Source organism: Patiria miniata, unplaced genomic scaffold (genome assembly GCF_015706575.1).
Source record: "Patiria miniata isolate m_02_andy unplaced genomic scaffold, ASM1570657v1 HiC_scaffold_26, whole genome shotgun sequence".
Lineage (NCBI taxonomy): Eukaryota > Metazoa > Echinodermata > Asteroidea > Valvatida > Asterinidae > Patiria > Patiria miniata.
In genome coordinates, this window is record NW_024037065.1 from 1,944,490 (window position 1) to 1,966,926 (window position 22,437).

Below are 22,437 nucleotides of genomic sequence, written 5' to 3' on the forward strand. Positions count from 1 at the left end.
TGTCATCTGCAGGATGTCAGCAATTTATTGTGGCCTGTGACTTTGGACAAGATGGAGTGTGAACCGCAACACTGCCTGCCAGACCTCCAACACTTGAGGGTGGGTGTTGTCATCTGCAGGCTGTCAGCAATTCATTGTGGCCTGTGACTTTGGACAAGATGGAGTGTGAACCGCAACACTCCCTGCCAGGCCTCCAACACTCGAGGGTGGGTGTTGTCATCTGCAGGCTGTCAGCAATTCATTGTGGCCTGTGACTTTGGACAAGATGGAGTGTGATCCGCAACACTGCCTGCCAGACTTCCAACACTTGAGGGTGGGTGTTGTCATCTGCAGGCTGTCAGCAATTCATTGTGGCCTGTGACTTTGGACAAGATGGAGTGTGATCCGCAACACTGCCTGCCAGACCTCCAACACTCGAGGGTGGGTGTTGTCATCTATTTTTAATCCTATATTTTGTCCTATTTTTAATTTGTACAGCGCATTGGGACTCCATGTTTAATGCGCTTAATAAGAACGGTTTTATTATCATTATTATTATCTGCAGGCTGTCAGCAATTCATTGTGGCCTGTGACTTTGGACAAGATGGAGTGTGAACCGCAACACTGCCTGCCAGGCCTCCAACACTTGAGGGTGGGTGTTGTCATCTGCAGGCTGTCCGCAATTCATTGTGGCCTGTGACTGTGGACAAGATGGAGTGTGAACCGCAACACTGCCTGCCAGGACATCCAACACTTGACGGTGGGTGTTGTCATCTGCAGGCTGTCAGCAATTCATTGTGGCCTGTGACTTATCATTGTTCATCCCTTACTTTTGACTTGACTTGTGACCACATTTGTAACCATACATAACTGGATTTTTGTCCTCACTTATATATTTTCATAAACACTTTTAGATGTATTTATAAAAATATGTCGGTGAACGGCTAAACCCAATTTTGAATTTACATCACTTCGATGCAAGTTCAATGTGATGAATAGACTGCAGTTATCAAAGAACTTTTGAGTGAACTTGTGAAGGGATTTGTGATGGACTGGACTACAACATATTGCTGTGAATATTGGTTTACTAACAAAACTTTGTAAGGTCGATTAATCACACTGTCGTCCAACTTCCGCACCAAATAAAATGCACAACATTTCTTTTTCATAGCAATCTTCTCTTTCATGCTTTTTACAGAGTAAAATCCCATTGCAGTCATTGATGTGCTCTTATGACCTGCCATCGGGTGCGATGTGGATGACCTCCAATCATCTGCTAGGAGTAAACAACGCCATGCCCAGTGCAGTTTGTGTTCTACATTTGGTGTTTACTTGAAGAGTAATGAACAAATTCTAGTGTTCCAATAGCAATATGACCTGCCATCAAGTGTGATGTGGATGACATGTAGTCATCCACCAGCAGTGCCATGCCCAATGCTCTTTGTGTTCTACATTGGTGTTTGCTTGGAGAGTAATGAAGATGTTTTACTGATTACTAACTAATACCAACTTGGTTTGTTTTATCTAATAAACAACATTGCATAGGTTAACCCCATGCGTACGGGAAGCGGTCATGGCCACAGCTGCTATAATCCTCATTGGAATGCAGTTGCCAGCTGTGGTATGCCGTGGCACACTGCTAGTGGGTAGTTCCACAGCTGCTGCTTTTGTGCAGTCCCGCTACCACACAAAGGTTGTGCAGTCATGCGGGCCACTTGCTCTATGTGTGGAGGAATGTCCCCATTACACCCAGTCCTTAAGGGGTTAAGGAACAAATGTCACAAGTGTCAAATGAATAAAGATTCCAAGTTATACTTCAAAGATTTGACCAGGATCTATCTTATAACTCTGTCTCAAATGACATCATTTCCTACAGACCAGCCACATGTATCGGCATTTTTCCGTCATGACCATGGGTTATGTTGTATTTTGCACACATTTTGAGCAACAAGTGGGCGTGCTGTGTTTGAAACATTTTCTACAATGCGCAAAGCATGCTTGGGTGCATAGAATACGCAGATGCAGTTCTCCAACAGAGATGGCCATTTTTGACAGACACCTGTTATGCTTATTCAAAAGCCAAATTTTGGTTGTACAAGATCACAGATTGCACTTGCCAGCCTGCATAGCCCTGCATTAGTAAGCAGAAATGTGTCAGTTTGAGTGTCAAACAAGCAATGTTTTCTTTCCCGACAATATTTGGAAGAGAATCAAGCATACAGTATTTGGAGGTTATTTTATTCAAATTAGAATGACATATACTCATTTTAATTTGTGTTGATGCTTAGCCATAAACCATTATTATAAACACTGGTGAAGTCAACCTTCTGTCTTGGCATTGCAGAAAATGAAATTACAATGTGAAGTCATGTAAATAGTTTGTAGATTTATTTCTACAATTGAATTGAAAACTCAGCTTTTCACTTTATGCATGATACACAGTGACTTACAAAAATGGTAGGCAGTACAAAATAATTACTTTGTTAAAGAGAAAACATTGACTTGAATGTTCATTTTTATTTTTCACAAAGATTTGTTTTTAAATAACACAAAAACATATCAAGTACAATTTTCTGTTGTAGTCTCTACCAATTAATTATGTACATGTAATATGCAACTTTCACATATGCATGAATTGAAACGTCAGGACTTCAGATTTACTGCAGCACAATGCATGCACCCTACACAAATACATTGTACATGCATATGAGTATCTCAAAGTTGAAACTACATGTATGTCTGGGCTTGTTTCTATCTGTAATAAAAATGATTGTAATTTCCATGACAAATATGCTGATTTAAAGATGCTTTTCTAATTGTGTAACTACAATTTCTATGGCTTATCTCATAACTTAGTCATTTATCATTTATTTAGCAAAACCCGACTATTGATTGTATTTCTGGACTCTACTATGAAAAATAAATCCCAATACTTCAACTGGAATCACAGTCTCTGTACACGTGGATAATTTTGTTTTGAGATACAGCTGTGAACAATCAGATAAATAAGTATCATTTATTCATTATGTTACAGTCACTTAATCTTCGCGATCTTCAGCAAAATAAGAATAAGTGTGGGGGAACAAAAGGAACCTTTGTTTAAACACCTGTGATAACATTTGCAAATACACGATAACACAGTGGAGGGAGTTCCTAGTCTATCTGCCTTTGCGTGTAGTTCTTCAATTTAAAAGAAAGATTGCTGTAAATTGTAATACATATGGTAGAGAGCAGTAATCAATGACAGCGGTAGCGTCTCTACATTGTATTAGTTATACTGTTGGGCACTATATAGAGGGCAGTAGATCACCATTATGGGCCGTACACAACAAAAAATTGTCAACAGTAGAGGGCAGTAGATCACTTGCACAGTGCCAACGCGTACGGGGCGCACGCAAAGTCATCAGTGCACGCAGTAGAGGAAACATGTACATGTACATGTACATTGTGGACGTCCTGTGCATGTTTTAAAGCAGAGGTATTGTCAACCTAAGATTTAAGCGTGCGCAGGCCATGTCCCGAGTTTGCTTATTGCCTAGAAGCTTTGAAATGTTTTAGACCTACCCTTAAATCGACAATTAAAGTAAAAACTAATATAAAAACTGCCATGGTTGATTTTTCAGGAATTTGCAAAGGAAAAAGACTCTTTTCAGTAGAACTTCCGGTCCGATGACGTCATACACCTAAAACTTCGCACACGTCTTAAAGTGGGTCAGGGTCATCATATACACCAATATTTAGGCGATTCCGACAAACTTCGCCACAGACATCTATTCAAAATACATTTTTGATAATTTTCAACCTGTCGCTAGAGGGCGCTCGAAGATTCCATGACGTCATCGGTAGATGATTTAAAGAATACTGTCAGCCAAGAGACTAACACCGTTAAAAGCAAGTTCATATCTATTACCACTTTCAAATAGTAAGCCACTTCCGGTTTGGGCCTTTTTCGACCGGAAGCAAGGGTCACGTGATTGTACGCACACTGAATGAAATAAAGATCTCAACCTACTCCACCATTTGCCGGCAACAGAATGCTTCGGACGCGTACGGTTCATTTCTTATGCATTTTTAAATATTAAAAGTGTCAATATTCAATTGCCTATAAATAAACACCGGATGACGTCATCATGACGTCATCATTACACAAAGTTGTTTGAATCAGGGTCTTTGCTTGGACAAAGAGTGGTGTAAATGAATTACTGGCGCAGAGTCGAAAATGCCCTCTGAAAAGCGACATTTAAAAAAAAACACATTGTGTACAAAGTCTATGGGAAAAATTAAATATTCAAAATTCTATAATAAATCACGTGATGACGTCAGCATGACGAAAAGTTTCGGCGTACATCTTCAGATGATGCTTAATAACTATGCTGAGTTTAAAGTTGATCAGATTTAAAATAATTGCCAAAGTGGCTTGTAGAATAAAAACGTGTACAAAACCTATGGGAAAAGCGGAAAAAAAAAAAAAAGGAAAAAAAAAAACTTTAACGAAAACAAGAGCTGTTCCCAATTGAAATTGGGAACAGCTAAAAAGGAAAAAAAAAACTTTAACGAAAACAATAGCTGTTCCCAATTGAAATTGGGAACAGCTAAAAAGGAAAAAAAAAACTTTAACGAAAACAAGAGCTGTTCCCAATTGAAATTGGGAACAGCTAAGAAGAAAGAAAGAAAAAAAAACCGGAACAAAAACAAAGGCTTTTTCGCAAAATTGCGAAAAAGCCAACTAGAGGTCTATGTCCGTTTGCAACAGAACATAGGGCTTTTCCGCATTTTTTTTTAATTGAGGTGATGTTTTTATTTTTTTGTGCAAAACTGTGTACATTTACGTTTTGTCTAACATACCTCATTCAAAAGGAAATTTGATTTTGGCATATTGCGTTTGTGAGATACGGCAAAAGTCATATCTAATATATATATATAATCACAAGATGACGTCATGATGACGTCAGCTCATTATTTATTTGTAACACATCCCGGCCTGCCCCCATACCAAGTTTCAACTCAATCTAAATTACTGTTGATGACATATAGGGGCTTAAAATATACAAACGATGACGTCACATGTCTAATGATGACGTCATTGTAACAATACTTGGCAGTGCTCATTATTTTATTGTGGTTTTAGTCTGTACCAAGTTTGAAAACAATCGGATTATTAAAAGTGTTAAACTTTGTAAGAAGAATAAAATTGGCAATATTGAAAAAAAAATCGTAAAAAAATCTACTGATGACGTCATCGTGACGTCATTTAAGATGTTATGTACTAGTGTTATTATCTACCCACCCACCAAGTATCATGACGATCGGACATTATCTTATGTGTTTCAAAAAAGCGCAAGTTTGATGACGTCATCATGACGTCACACATTTTTCAAAATTTTGTACATATACCTATTGCCTAACGAACCTAATACAAAAAGAATTTTAAATTTAGCATATTGGGTTCGTGATATATGGCTTAAAGGTCCCAAACTTCAAAAATCTATATAAAATCACACGATGACGTCATGATGACGTCACCTCAATATTTATTTGTAACACATCCCGGCCTACCCCCATACCAAGTTTCAACCCAATCTGACGTACTGTTCATGAGATATAGGGGCTTAAAATATACAAGTTAACAATGACGAATATTAAAAAAAAATCTTTAAAAATCGACCGATGACGTCATCGGGACGTCATTCAAGATTTTGTGTACTAGTGTTATTATCTTCCCACCCACCAAGTTTCAAGACGATCGGACATTCCCTTATATGTGTTTCAAAAAATCGCACTTTTGCTGACGTCCAAATTTTGTGCATATATCTATTGCCCAGCGAACCTAATACAAAAAGAATTTTGAATTTATTATATTGCGTTAGTGAGATATGGCTTAAAGGTCCAAAACTTCAGAAATCGATATAAAATCACACGATGACGTCATGATGACGTCACCTCAATTTTCGTCTATAACACATCCCGGTCTACCTACATACCGAGTTTTAACCCAATCGGACTGACAGTTCTGTAGATATAGGACTTTGTAATATGCACATGCATGATGACGTCACGTGACCCATGATGACGTCATCATGACGTCGCTCGTCCGCACACATCTATGCTGTATGGACTATGTCTATGCAAACTTTGAACGATATGCAACAAAGTTTAAGGGCAAAAGTGGCGTGTAGAATAAACGTGTACAAAGTCTATGGGGTTTTGGGGAAAAAAGAAGAAGAGGAAGAAGAACTAGAGGTCTATGTCTGTTTGCAACAGAACATAGGGCTTTTCCGCATTATGATTATTTTTAATCAATAATATGCCCTGAATATTCATGAACATAAAATCTGTCAAAAGAATTTTGCATTTTGCATGTTGCGTTCGGGAGATATGGCTAAAAGGTCCAAACAAATAAATATTCATATAAAATCTCAGGATGACGTCATCATGACGTCACCTCATTTTTAATCTATAACACATCCTGGTATAGCCACATACCAGGTTTCAACCCAATCGGACTTACATTTCTGTAGATATAAGACTTCACAATATGTACGTAAATTTTCAAAAATCAATAAAAAATTAGGTAATGACGTCATCGTGACGTCATAGTCTAGGCAGAATTTTTTTATGAGGGTCTTCCTTGGCTGTAACTTTGATGACGATTCCAGATCGCCAAGTTATAAAAATGGTGGCTTGAAAACGTGTACAAATAAAAGTCAATGGGTTAAAAATCCAACAGCAGAAAAACTGCACCTTTAAATACGTGATTTGCCTTTAAACTGAAACATTTTTATCAAATATTACTTGATATTCTGACTCTTGGGAATATTTTCAATTAAATGACAGGCGTAAAAAAAATACGATTTCTTTTTCCTTCTCATAGTAATTCTCAGCTGAAGTCCAGAACTACTCAGTAAGATATATCAGTGTTGTATAGGAAAGGACTTGTGGAGAAAGCTGTGTACAAAGTCTATGAGAAAAATTAATTATTCATGAATCCATAATAAATCATTTGATGATGACGTCATCATGATGTCATAGTCTTGGCATAATTTTTGTATGAGGGTCTTCCTTGGCTGTAACTTTGATGACGATTCCAGATCGCCAAGTTATAAAAATGGTGGCTTGAAAACGTGTACAAATAAAAGTCAATGGGTTAAAAATCCAACAGCAGAAAAACTGCACCTTTAAATACGTGATTTGCCTTTAAACTGAAACATTCTTATAAAATATTACTTGCTATTCTAACTCTTGGGAATATTTTCAATCAAATGACAAGCGTAAAAAAATACGATTTCTTTTTCCTTCTCATAGTAATTCTCAGCCGAAGTTCAGAACTACTCATTAAGATATATCAGTGTTGTATAAGGAAAGACTTGTGGAGAAAGCTGGGTACAAAGTCTATGAGAAAAATTAATTATTCATAAATCCATAATAAATCACTTGATGACGTCATCATGACGTCACTCTTCGGGACACATCTTGGCTATAGGGACTATGCTTATGCCAACTTTCAATGATGTCTGACAAAGATTAATGCCAAGAGTGCTATAATACGTCCCTGTCTATGCGCATGCATGAACATAAAATCTGTCAAAGTTAGCCGAAAATCGGCTAAAACGGTCACTGTGGACAGGATTTGACCTAAGCAACACGTGCGCTGCAGGCTGACTGACATACGATGTATGTGCCTATGTACAACGTACGTGCATGTACATGTACATGTACATTGTGGACGTCCTGTCCTGTGCATGTTTTGAAGGGTATTTGAGGTATTGTCAACGTGAAGTTTTAAGCGTGCGCAGGGTATGTTCGAGTTCGCTTATCGCCTCGAAACTTTGAAATGTTTTAGACCTACCCTTCAATCGACAATTAAAGTAAAAACAAATATAAAAACTGCCATGGTTGATTTTTCAGGAATTTTCAAATGAAAAAGGGTCTTTTAATTATAACTTCCGGTCTGATGACGTCATTTGCCTTAAACTTCGCACACGTCTTAAGTGGGTCAAGGTCATTATATACACTAATATTTAGGCGATTCTGACAAACTTCGCCACAGACATCTATTCAAAATACATTTTGGCTAATTTTCAACCTGTCGCTAGAGGGCGCTCGAAGATTGCATGACGTCATTGGTAAATGATTTGAAGAATTCTATCGGCCAAGAGACTAACACTGTTAAAAGCAAGTTCATATCTATTACCACTTTCAAATAATAAGCCACTTCCGGTTTGGGCCTTTTTCGACCGGAAGCAAGGGTCACGTGATTTCACGCACACTGAATGAAACAAAGACCTTAACCTGCTCTACCACTTGCCGGCAACAGAATGCTGCGGACGCGTACGGTTGATTTCTTATGCATTTGTAAATATTAAGAGAGTCACAATTTAATTGCCTATAAATAAACACAGGATGACGTCATCATGACGTCATCATTCCACAATGTTGTTTGAATTAGGGTCTTTGCTTGGACAAAGATTGGTGTAAATGAATTACTGGCAAAGAGTCAAAAATGCCCTTTGAAAATCGACAATTATTTTTTTAATTTCTGTGTACAAAGTCTATGGGAAAAATTAAATATTCAAAAATCTATAATAAATTAGTCGATGACGTCACCATGGCGTCAATCTTCGGGACACATCTTTGCTATAGGGGCTATGCTTATGCTAACTTTGAATGATGTATGACAAAGATTAATGCCAAAAGTGGCGTGTAGAATAAACGTGTACAAAGTCTATGGGGTTTTGGGAAAAAAAGAAGAAGAGGAAGAAGAAGAAGAAGAAGAAGAAGAAGAAGAAGAAGAAGAAGAAGAAGAAGAAGAAAAAAAAAATCAGAACAAAAAGAAAGACTTTTCCGCAACAATGCGGAAAAGCCAAGAAGAAGAAGAAGAAGAAGAAGAAGAAGAAGAAGAAAGAAAACTAGAGTTTTGTCCGTCTTATGTACGGAGCAAATGGCTTTTTCGCTGTAGGTGGTTTTATTAGGCGTAGGAAATATAGTATACCTTACCTACCTAAATTTTAAAAATAGAAATCATCATCAAAAATTGTACGAAGTTAAACGTGTACACAGTCAATGGGCATAAAATCCCACTGCAGAAAAACTGCAACTTTAAATACGTGATTTCATGACGTCATACTCTTGGCATTATTTTTGTAGGAAGGTCTTCCTTGGCTTTAACTTTGATGACGATTGAAGATTGCCAAGTTACCAAAATGGTGGTTTGAAAACGTGTACAAAGTCAATGGGCTAAAAATCCCACTGCAGAAAAACTGCACCTTTAAATACGTGATTTGCCTTTAAACTGAAACATTTTTATAAAATATTACTTGATATTCTGACTCTTGGGAATGTTTTTAATCAAATGACAAAGCGTAAAAATACGATTTCTCTTTCCTTCTCAAAGTAATTTTCGTCCGAAGTTCAGAACCACTCAGTAATCAGTGTTGTATAAGAAAAGACTTGTGGAGAAAGCTGCGTACAAAGTCTATGGGAAAAAAGTAATTATTCATAAATCCATAGTAAATCACTTGATGACCTCGCCATGACGTCAATCTTCAGGACACACCTTTGCTGTAGGGGCTAGAGTTGTTCAACAAGGGACATTAATATTCATGAGTTGACAATGTGGCGCTTGGTCCGCGCCCTCACGACCACGTGCGTGTGTGGTGTATGGGAAGCATGCGATGCCGAATCTGGTCAATGTATACACGCACACACTTGCGGTATATGCTTGCTTTACATGTGGATGAGACTCTCTCTGCAGCAACTTGCGCAAGGGTATAATTTGCCGACGCCGCGTCAACTGTGTGAACAATTTCACAAGCTCGGAACTTGGCACTGTTGAGGCAAATGTTTAAGCTATCATTTAATGGGCAAATCAATATTATATCTGTATGGATTGATTTGTTAGCAATTTTTGAAAAAGGAAAGGTCTTTTCAACGGAACTTCCGGTCTGATGACGTCATACGCCTAAAACTTCGCACACGTCTAAAGTGGGTCAAGGTCATCATATACACCAATATTTAGGCGATTCCGACAAAATTCGCCACAGACATCTATTCAAAATACATTTTTGAAAATATTCAACCCGTCGCTAGAGGGCGCTCGAAGATTGCATGACGTCATCGGTAGATGATTTGAAGAATACTATCAGCCAAGAGACTAACACCGTTAAAAGCAAATTCATATCTATTACCACTTTTAAATAATAAGCCACTTCCGATTTTGGCCTTTTTCGACCGGAAGCAAGGGTCACGTGATTTCACGCACACTGAATGAAATAAAGAACTCAACCTATTCTACCACTTGCCGGCATCAGAATCCTGCGGACGCGTAAGGTTGATTTCTTATGCATTTTTAAATATTAAAAAGTGTCATAATTTAATTGCCTATAAATAAACACAGGATGACGTCATCATGACGTCATCATTACACAATGTTGTTTGAATTAGGGTCTTTGCTTGGACAAAGAATGGTGCAAATGATTTACTCGCAAAGAGTCGAAAATGCCCTTCGTATATCGACATTTTAAAAAAAAAATCTGTGTACAAAGTCTATGGGAAAAATTAAATATTCAAAAATATACAATAAATTAGTCGATGACGTCATCATGACGTCATTGTTCTAGGATCATCCTTGCATAAGGGTCCTTCATTGGTATAAGTTTGATGAAAATCCGAAGTTGCAAAAGCACTAAAGTCGTGTAGAGAAAAAACGTGTACAAATTGAATGGGCTTTTTGGAGAAGAAGAAGAAGAGGAAGAGGAAGAAAAAAAAAAAAATCAAGACAAAAAGAATGCCTTTTTCGCAAAATTGCGAAAAAGCCAAAAATCAGAACAAAAAGAAAGGCTTTTCCGCAACAATGCGGAAAAGCCAACTAGAGATCTATGTCTGTTTGCAACAGAACACGGGGCTTTTCCGCATAATTATGATCATTTAATGAGTTCATGTGTTTGTGTGTATATGTCCAGTCAGTTCAAAATACTTTCAAATTTAGAATTTCTCACATTTTTGTACAATTGTCTGGAAAAGTTCATAAAAGTAAAGCATGTATCTTAAAGCAGTATTCCAAAGTTTAATTGGCATAGTGTTCAACTTATCCTATTTTCGTCTATTAATGTGGTGTACGAACAAATGCTCATATTTTCAGTGATGTAGAGTTCATGGGTGGCCATGAAAGATGTTGCACCATACATGAACTCATGTGCTGGTCATGATAATTGTATATAAGATGATAATTATATATGTACGCAAAAGTATGGGGGTTGATCTATGGAAAGTTTTGTGGCAATAGTCTTTTTTTAAATCGACGTGCCATGAAGGTGAGAATGAAATTCTGGTGTAAAGTGCATGGAATTTGGAATAAAAAGAGACGGCAAACAGCATGCAATTTTTGTTTTTGTCAAAAAGGAAGTTTTTATTGACAATTACAGGATATAATATAACAAAAAATAAAAGGCATTTGAAATTACAGCATGATGAATATAAATCATTTTGGGGAATTTTTGCTGAGATTATAGTTTAACCCTAAAAGGGCCGGGGGGGCGGAATCCGCCCCCCCCCCTCAACATTTTCTGCGATAGCTTCTAAAAAAATTTTTTTTCGCGACCCGAGCTGTTATGACTTTTTAGCCTCGAGCTTTGCGCATCTTTTGATACCAAAAACATAAAAATCGGACCACGGGTTAGCCTGTAGCGAAAAATTTTCCGGCGCTACGCGCCGTAAAAACTGAATTTTCGCATATATGTCGTGTACACCGAGCAGAATTGCCATTCATACATATGAATAATTAATTAGCCATAACTCCAAAACCCTTTGACCTATAGTCATGAAATTTCTTGGGCATGTTTAGGAAGAGTTGCTCTATGCATGTGCTGAGTTTCAAAATTTTTCGTCGCTCGATGGCCGAGATCTTAGGGGGGGCGGAATCCGCCCCCCCCCCCCCCCGGCTGAGAGATGGTCAAAATAACCCGGCCCCTTTAGGGTTAAAGTGTAAATGATGGCATTTACAATAAAGTGAATATGGCAAAACAGTTCAAACTATGTTAAAACAAGAAGTATAATTAAAAGAGGTAGACATATATCTGGAGATAACGGAAAAATGTTAAGATTTGTTACATGATTAATTACATTTGGAGTTTTGGTGTTACTACTAAAATTAGGTTATTTGGGATGAGTTAAAGTGATTAATTGTAATATTGTCTTATACTGTGTTGACTGAGTAGTTTTTTTTTTCATGGGAGGGTGCAATCCTGATCCGATGGCTTTCAATAATAAAAAGAAATGATTTGGGGGGGAATGTGTTAATGATTAAAGATTGACGTACTGTTTATGTTGTAAAGTAATGTGGAGTTAAATAGTATAATGTGGGTTTACTGTAAATACTGACAAAACAGTTGAAATCTGATTAGAAAGTGAAGAAAAGGTAAACATTAATGTTTGGAGCTAATTTGTAAAGATTGTGTCAGGATGATCAATTAAATTTGGAGTTTTTGGTTCACTTGTAGATGGAGTATTTTGGTTGAGTAACACGGATTACTTACAATTTTCTATTGTGTTGATTAGTGGGTTTTTGTTGTTGCGGGGGGGGGGGGTGGAGGGGTGTCTTTCAACTGACAGGATGAACAGAAATGGTTTTGGTGAAATTTGTGTTTGTGATAATAGGTTATGTGATTGTATCTTGTAAAATTTTGTTATAGTAAATTACTTAGAGTAAATAACAGCTAAACGGTAACATATTTAAAAATAGGAACTTGGAAAAACTGATATTTGTAAAGCAATTTTTGAAGATAATAGTAATTTAAGATCAAGCTACATGATTAAATTTGGAATTATGGTTGTGATTATAGTTAAATATATAAAACAAAAGCCAAAGAGCAAACTGTGAAACTTTTGAATGGCCCTTTTTTTTGGTCCAAAGATCTGTAGAATGGAAAACTTTATTTAAAAACAGAATACAGGCTTAAAAAGGTTATAAACACTTTTGAAAGGGTACTTTTAGCAAACTGAGGACCTTTAAGACTCTTCTGTTGCTTCATGACCTGTGTTGGGTGGAGTTGCTGGATCAGGACATCTGTAAATGGTTAAAAATAGTGAAACATTAAAAAAAATAAAAATATGTTCAGTCTTATTATACAGTCTTATACTTGGTTATGTGTGCTCTTGAATTTGCTACCCTGTAGTGACGTGTGGGAAAAGGGAACAAAAGGTTCTGAAGGTCTTCGTAAGGTTTCACAAAATAGATATTTGGATGTTACTCAAAAAATAGAAAGTGTCAGGGCACAGTTATCCGTCTCAAAGTGTTTTATGTCAGGGACATTCGGTCCAACTTTGAACCCAGGAAATCATTTGAGGTTCAAATGAGAGAATTTTGAAAACTGCTTTTGACATGTATCCCAATTTGTTCACGAGAACAAAGTGATGTCTCCACAGGGATACAGATTCTGGTATGTGTATGTCATGCAGTGCATTCAGACATGTAAGACTATTGCATATGCAGGTTATACACAAATGACAAATATTTTCATTAGAATAGCATGGGTAATACCAGTTGTCAGAGATTATACTATAATTGTAAATGTAAGCATAACTTACGTTGGGTTAATTTCTGTGATGTCTCTGTCAGGTTGTTTGCACAATACAGTCACTGTCAGAGGGAGTGCTGCTTGCAATTCATCCAAGTCTGAATCCAAAGCTCTCAGGAGCAGGTCTTTTGGGGCTTTGTACTCGTGCTCATCATTGGCAACCACTAGCTCAAGCAAGTCACTGTGAAATATGGCATGTGAATGAAAGATGTGCAATTAATTGTAAGAAAATAAAGCAGTAAAACAAAGTGTTTGTGTGGTTGGAGTGAGATTTTTTTCATGTTATGTCTGTGATCTAAAAAAATAACTAAAACCCGCCCAAGAACTTGATTTCATGTTTACATAAAAGCAATTGGCAACACATATTTTGGTGGAAGTATATTTATGGGGTTGTGTGAACAATAATAAAGCAAGTTACATGTACCTTGTTTTCTCTGAAAATGCCTCTATGGGTGATAGTGACTGTTCAGCAGTCAAGACCTATATAAAAAGTGTGGTAGTAAATAACAATTATGTTTATTTTAGATTACTGTTGGTACGCTTTTATGAATACAAGGAGTGGGGAAATGGTGGTTATGGTTCCTTAGATTTTTGTGGTGATTAGTTCTTTTAAATAGGCAAAATATTGTGAGCATGGAAAAGTCTTTGTATTTTGACTTTGAGCTGCAACAGTATGTGTTTTGTTTGGTTGTGTACATTTTTGTAATATGGTAACTATGGACATTAAAAACATGTTTTTGTACCTGAAATTCTGAATATTGAGTGCTATTGTAGTTGGGGCTGTTGTTAAATGGCTTCGAGTAGATGTATGTGACTTTGACAACAGTGTCTTGGGCTGGCATGTCCAGAGAAGCTGCATCTTTCCATAGGTTTACGGAAACGCGCCTCTTGGAATCTCTCGTATCTTGAAGTTCTATAATGCGTCGTTTGGATCGGTCTGTTTCTTTCAATGGAAAAACCTGCAGAGAAAGAGCAATAATTGTACACAAATATAAGGTATCCATGTGAAGCATGCCGAGATGAACTACCAGAGCTGCACTCATCCTTTTTGATTTTCTGGACAATTGTCCCAGAACTGATCTATCTCTCAACTTCTATAAAACCTTTGCGTTTAATAGTTGGCAGACAATCTGCAAGATATTTAGATGTACACGTACATGTATTGGGAGTTGAGAGATGAACCAGTTCTAGGGAAGTCATCCACAAAATCCATGAGGGGGTCATTCTTCAGTAAGTGTCTACTTTCACGTTTCTGGAAAACCGATTTTAAAAACTTAATTTGTGCAGCTTAGAATATTTTTTCATATAGATTAACATCTCTGGCATGGTAAAATCATGTTTTGCGCAATCTTTAAAACTGTAGAGTATCGTCCTCAAATAAATCCAAATATTTTATTGTTTCAGTATAAAGTACCGATTTTAAACCCTCATAACAGTTTACTGCCTCAAAAAGTGGTGATTTTCAGCAAAAATGGGGACTGTGACATTATTTTTCACCAAATTCCTCCTAAACAACATAAACTTCAGATGAATTAGCAGATGCACACTGTTCATTTATCAATTACAACTGATAATTTTATTCACTCCTGTATTATTTCACACTTTATGGACATACAATAGTCATGTGACGGATATGACTATCCGTGACGGAGATGATCAAGTTCAGGAGTGTAATGTGACGGAGATGACTTCAACTGTCATCAGGCTCCAACAGTTTGTTATGGTTGAGAACAAGATGTAATACTCAATATTAAATTGTCAAAACAAGTTTATATATTTCCACAACTTATAATATGCCATTCGACCTTCTAGAATGCACAGATTTTGTATGTTTCAATGCTAAAGCTACGGTTAGTAAAAGTTTTCAATGCAACATTTTTCAACAGTATTCAATGCAACAATTTGAATTTCTAACAGTATTCAGTCATTGTGTTGATTCAATGCAACACTTTTCAACGGTATCCAATGCAACAATTTTCAACAGTTTTCAACACAACAATTTTCAAAACAATTCAACTCTATTACAATCAGCAGCACATTTCTGCATTATATTAAGTGTGAGAACTAGACCATTACTTTAAAAAATGGTCTCTAGGTGAGGTCTGGCTCGCATTTAAGGCATGTTTTGGGACTCGCCCGTTTAATAATGCGAGCCAGACCTTAGTTCTAAGAGACCATTATATCTGGTAATGCTCTAGTTTGAACCGTATACATGTATAAATCTTTCATACAGGTGGAAAACCAATTCTTGTATTGGTGTAAAATGTAATACATGTATTTCTTAATGTTACCGGAAATAAAGTAAGGAATACATTTTCATGAAACAAATCACTGGAAATATCAGGATGGTAGTCACATACATGTGTTTGCACACATTTTTGTTTTCAGCCTCGTTTTTCTGTTTTTAGCAAATTTCGCACCATTCATATTTGAGTCATTTGTTTCTACATTTACATGTATTGGATATAATGGCAACAACATTTTTTTTTAAATGGCTCAAGAAGACATTTATGTGTCTCCCAATAGGCCACACACATTTTGTTTTTCAGAGGAATTGCACTGCATCTTGTTTCTAAAAATAAAACCCACATGGATGTGTGTTTCAAGAAGCTAAATTTGTGCACACTTTGTTTTTAAATTAAACACAATTCATATTTAATTTGATTCATTTGTTTCTACATTTACATGTATTGGATATAATGGCAAGAAAACATTTTTTCTTAAATGGCCTAAGAAGACATGCTTCCAGTAGGCCACACACATTTTGTTTTTCAGAGGAATTGCACTGCATCTTGTTTAAAAAAAAAACCCGCATGGATGTATGTTTCAAGAAGCTACATTTCTACAATGCATACAGTCGAACACTGATAAGAAGAGCACTGTTAGTGTTACTACAACATCCCGCTTTTAAAAAGGTAAAGATTAGGTCCCAAGTTTTTATTTTTCTTTGTTTCAATACTGTTAATACAAGGTATAGTATAACAAGGTATTTGTAAAGTCCCAAGGACCTCTTCTTATCAGTATTCGACTGTATATTTGTTTTATTTCAATCATTCAACATTAAGGTTTACAATAATTTCTTTCCAGTAATCTACAGCAACCTGGTGATGCCTGTTAGTCACCTTCTCAGGTGGCGGTATCCAAGTAACGATATCGTCATATTCATACCATATCTTGTCTTCCCTCAGTGGCCAAAAAAATCTATTTTTCCCCACTCTTGCCATGGAACTCACTTCTATTGAGTCTTGATCTATATCACAAATTAGGCCCGGATACGGTTCGCCCTCATATACTACATTGCAGAATTCACCAATCTTGGCATTCGCGAATGTCACAGGCTTTATGACTCTGTTTTGTGGTCTTACTGTCCTTTGCTCGGTTGTCCTGTGCTCGGTTGTCATTTGCTCAGTTGTCCTTTCCTCAGTTGCCCTTCGCTCAGTTGTCCTTTCCTCGGTTGCCCTTTGCTCGGTTGTCCTTTGCTAGGTTGTCCTCTCCTTGGTTGTCCTTTGCTCCGTTGCCCTTTCCTCGGTTGTCCTTTCCTCGGTGGTCCTTTTCTTGGTTGTCCGTTCCTCCGTTCGTCTTAACCTCGCCTGTGTTGTTTTGAAGCAGGGCATGCCATTGCAAAAGCAACTAAGCTCTCGATGGTCAACTACCTCAGGATCATCGGTGAACAGGACCTTTGGATCATACACACAAAATGAAATAATCCAAATAATGTTAATATTATTAATGATGAAAAGTGCCATCTTGGTCATTGCGAAGAAACTATTAACCATAAATTTTGGGATTGTGCTTCAGTTTACGCCTTTTGGAAAACGCTTGAAAAGTGTATGTGTTGAAATTAACAGAAATTAGTTGTAAAGATGTGCTAATAGGTTTCGAAAATCACCCAAAGTTTCTTGTTATATATGATATTATTTTATGTGCAAACAATTCTTTATATAAAAACCTGGTTTCAAAACATATTCTAAATCGTTTTAAATGAACTTGTCAAACAACAACGCTTTTATTTTCTTAGAATAAATCAACTGGGTTCATTTAATAGAAATGGAGAGGTTTAGTTCAGTTATTGCAGTTCAGATACTTCACGCATGCCGTTTATGTTATCAAAAAAATGTAAATACATGTATTTAATAATAAAAAAAGCTCACCTGATGTACTTTCATAGTTCCGTTGACGCTGATCAGGTCTGTTGGTAGTTTGTCGTCAAACTTGTTGATTTCTTCCTCTTCCAACAGAATCAAATTTATATTTGTCACTGGCTTGAGGGACTCGTACAGTTCATGTGCAGTTGGGATGTCTTTTCCTTGTGACACAAGCGAGTCCGCAGTTCTCTTCAAAACACCCCCTACACCATCAGGTGCCCCCTTCCCATGTCCTGCTTCCATGAAGTTCCAAGTCACTTTATCAAACCCCATGGTCTTTGGGATCGTCGATCCCAGCCAGAAGTTCTTTTTGTTTCTATACTGTGTTGTGGGCCCGTCCGAAATGAAGTGCACTGTCGTTACGGCTGGGTATCGTTGTTTTATTTCCCGCAAGACTGGGACAAGATGTCCCCAAATCCCAGGGGGATCGTGTCTAGTACAAGCCGATATGGTGCAAAATGCATGGCATCCATCGTAAGTATAATAAACTCCAGTGTGCAATGACGCCTGTTGGTGGGATCCACCAAAGTGGACACTTTGGATCTCCTCCGAGTATTTGCAGCCATAATTTTCAGAGAAATCTATATGCACTGCAACAGAATTTCCATCCAGGTTAGCCTTCAATTTTCGCAGCTCTGCATACTGATGAAAAATGTTGAAGTGATGGGTTGTAAAGCGAGGCTTCAGCTCAGCTTCATATTTCTCGCACAGTGAGGAAAGACTAATCTCGAAAGTCTCTTTCACAGTAACATTGGTTGACTTTCCATCACCATACAGCTTTTCCTTTGTAACCCACTGCTGATATTTAACTTGCTTGTCATGTGCAGGCAGCTGGAAATTTACTCGTTTCCCCTTGCATGCTTCACACTCTCCATACATACATGCTTTGTTATGGGTGTCGCAAACGGCCGACTTCATTGATTCTTCAACAGTAGCTGTAATTCGTTCCGCAGCTAGTTTCTGATTCATAAGGTCCATGTTGGTGCATCTCTTACACATGCAAGAGTCCAGGTCGCTGAGCGTTGGTTTCACTACCCACCAGGGCCTAAGCCTACAGAACGAGTAATGCATTGTCATTGTTGAATTTTCATACAAGAACTTCGCATGAAGCACTGTCAGGCTGTCATTTAACAGCCGTTTCTGCTTCTTTACCTTGTGTCTCGTGATTGTGTCTTTCTTGCCTGGCATCTGTCGGCTGTTGTCATCGCGTTCAAAGAAGTCGTTTAGCAACTGCTTTGTTTCGTCGTTCACCCTGTCGCTTCTCTGGACCCTTGCATAGTTCAGGTTTTTGCCCATATCCTTCCGGATAAGGCGATGAGCATTAACGCCAAGCGTCGATGACAAGCGTTTGACCATCCTGTATTTCTTTACTATGTTGCTTGCGGCGACTCGTCTTATCTTCTGCTTATCTCGAAGCATGTTGTTCTGCCGATACTTTTCACGCAATTCATCAAGGAGAACATGGTGAAAGACAAGTTCTTTTGTGACATCTCTGTCCACTACACAATGTCTTAGGAGCTTCCTTGTTTTCGAGCGTGGCGAATCTCCCATCTCAAGCAACTGTTCTTTTATCCTGCTGTACCTCTTCTTCCACCTCGCAACCAGTCTTACTTGTTGCTTTAATTTTCTCTTTGAGGCTTCTACTTGTCTGTAGGCTTTCGCTCGATCTCTCTTGACCTTCTTACGGCCTCTGTCAGTCCTCCGATCAACTAGTCGTCTTGGAGTTGGTGGAGGCAGATTTGCAGCATTAGGGACCTCTGGTGTTGATGGAGGACTGTCTGGAAGCACGTCATGGACATCTTTCTTGGCATCACGATATTTCTTTGTACTCCTTCGCCAACTTCTTCTTGTTATCCTCTGTTGTCGCTCACTCCTCTCTGCCATAGGAACATAGTTAGTTTTCTTGCGAACCCGCTCTTTGTCCATGTACCGGGATTTCTGTATTGGGTCACTCTTCAGACGATTACGATATCGTTTGGCGCGTTCTGCTGCTGTAAGAGCCATTCTGTGATGAGAAATTAAATTGAAAACTTACTGTAATAACTTGCGTATTGCTAGAATTAAATAAACAATGAACAACATACAGTTATATTTATGAATTAATTACCAGACCAAATCCAAGCAAGTACCTTAAAATTAAACTTACAAAACAAAATAAATTTACATTATACTTTACAAGCATAGACTTTGAAGTAATTGAATTTGACATTTCTTTAAAATGTTGCATTGCAAATGTACCAAAGTGGCGGCGAAAGATCAAAATGGCCGCTAATTTGACCCAACTTAAGACTAAAATTAAATTTGGAAAGATTTAACTTAAGTTTAATACCCCCACTTTAACCCTATGCACAAACCCTATGGACCTCGTCTAAACAAATCAATTTTTTTCCTATCAAGAAATTTGTTAACATTTTTCCACGTTAAAATCATGAATTCTCGTAAAATGTCAATTGAGGGTGATAATAAGGAAAATACAGCTGGGGTAAAGTATAATCTTACCTTACAATTAACTATTACTAAACAAAACAATGACAAAAACAAGTAATAAGAGTATTTTCTTGAAGAAAAGTCCCTCCACCAAATAAATATAACGATCAGAATGTTTACATAGTGCGATCGGGACATGGGTTTTTCGGGGGTCGACATCGAACATCAGAAAATAAATAACATTGAACAATTTATTTTCTAGCTTTTTATGATGATTTATTGTATGAAATATGTTAATTAACATAAATTAAATAAAAAACACATCATAGAATAACGAATTTTCCGTCTATACGGCGTCAAAGTATCGGGACACGAAAGTAGACACTTACTGAAGAACGACCCGAGGGTTGGTAGCTCAGAGTTACGTAGCCCCATAAATGTGGCCTATATACTGGACTGCCTCCGTAAACATAGGCCACACGTCTACATGTACAAAAATTGTGTCGACTTTGCCAAATTTTGATTTTCACATTTAGGCTTAGTTTGTAGGATTTTTTTGCTTTAGAAGCATACTCACCCACTTTATAGGCTAATCAGAAAGTGCTGCCTTTTTCAGATGTATATTTTTCGTGAAATTTCCAGATTCATTTTTACACGTTTGCGTATCAAAATTTCAACATGAAATTTCACAAAAATTAGACATCTGAAAAAGGCAGCACATTCTGACTAGCCTATAAAGTGGGTGAGTATGCTTCTAAAGCAAAAACATCCTACAAACTAAGCCTAAATGTGAAAATCAAAATTTGGCAAAGTCGACACGATTTTTGTACATGTGGACGTGTGGCCTATGTTTACGGAGGCAGTCCAGTAAATAGGCCACATTTATGGGGCTAAGAGTTACGTTGTTAATTGTTACAAAACATATTTTTTTTTGTGTTACGTTTTCTTGTTTTACAATGACTGTGAAACATATGTGTAAAAGAAAGGGGAAGTATATTGTGTTAAGATGTTAAATTAATTATTGAAATGTCCAATAAGCACTGATGGATTTTTTTGGGTTAATAGTCAAATATTGATTGATCAGTATTTGTAGAAAAGCATGAGGAAAGTACCTCTTTAAAAAACAGTGCTTAAAATCATGCATTTTTTGGACCTTATTGGGAGTCTTTGAATAAGCAAACTTCTGTTTGGCTCACATACCATAGATAATTTTCTAAATAAACATTCACCAGTGATTCACGCAGCTGAATTTTTTTTTTCAATGTTTTGAGAACTTATTTTTGCAGTTAACTGAATGGCTGTTTCTTGGTAAATTTTTAAAAAAGAGAAAGTAACATTCTACATTTGTAATTTTTTTTAACACTGTTGTTGAATACTTTACACAATGAAATTTATTGCTGATAAAAGGGAGCTCTACCATTCAGCTAGGATAATTAAGAAAATTGTTTATAGGATTAGTGGTGATGACAATCTGAATTCTTCCATTCTTTAAAAAAAGGGTTTTTGAATTGAAGTAAGCTTGGTAGAGATTGTTCAGGTAAAAGGTCCATAATGCCATATGTAATGTAATTTAGCATGGAAGAAGAGTAGATGTTTATATACAGGGTGATCATATCCCCGAAAAATCTTCTTTTTTTTTTTACTAAAGATTAGCTTATATCTTTCAGTAGTTTTATAGAACAAAAGTTGTATGCAAAATAATGTCAACCACCATTGTATAATATTGAATATTGTATGCAAAGCACTTTGTATGCATTCTTTGTCTGGTATGCGGTCACTTCGGCACCTTGCCAACTCGGCACCTGCCAACTTGGCACCTTGGCAATTCGGCACCTGCCAACTTGGCACCTTGCCAACTTGGGACCCACCAACTTGACACCTGTACAAAAACCAACTCGGCACTTAGCCGACTCAGCACCTGACCAACTGGGCATCTCCCCATGTTTGGAACTGTTTCCCTTTCAGGCCTGACGTTATCAAAATACATGTACAATGGTCAATATAAATCATGTAGATGGGGTTGCTTGAACCATGGAGCTATAAACATTGTTTTTTTATAGCTCCTTACTGGAATTAAATCCTTCAAACTTTTGTTTAAATCGCCATCGCCACAGTGCACTGCCTGTGATAGTGCTGGCCTGGCCACACAGCCCACCGGCCATCGCCACGGTGCAAGGCCACGATGGTGCCGCGCATGGCTGCACAGTGCCACCAGTTCACCCCTCCCTCCCCCCCCCCAAAAAAAAAAAATGAATAAATAAATAAGTCTGTATTGGGGTATTGGTTGTGAATAACGGCAAAAGAGCATTTGCTTT

At 37.4% G+C, this 22,437-nt stretch overlaps 1 protein-coding gene and 1 long non-coding RNA gene across 2 annotated transcripts; one reads left to right on the forward strand and one right to left on the reverse strand.

Moving 5' to 3' along the window:
- Positions 1-3: 3 nt before the first annotated feature.
- On the forward strand, positions 4-1,638 carry LOC119733976. Its single transcript, XR_005271997.1, has 3 exons — positions 4-420; positions 545-739; positions 1,178-1,638. It is a non-coding gene; the product is annotated as an uncharacterized LOC119733976 (long non-coding RNA).
- Positions 1,639-17,029: 15,391 nt separating this feature from the next.
- Positions 17,030-19,621, reverse strand: LOC119733721. Its single transcript, XM_038207104.1, has 2 exons — positions 17,702-19,621; positions 17,030-17,227 (listed from the first exon to the last, which is right to left on the reverse strand). Exons 1-2 carry the CDS (start codon positions 19,619-19,621, stop codon positions 17,030-17,032), a joined length of 2,118 nt encoding a protein of 705 aa, XP_038063032.1.
- Positions 19,622-22,437: the final 2,816 nt, after the last annotated feature.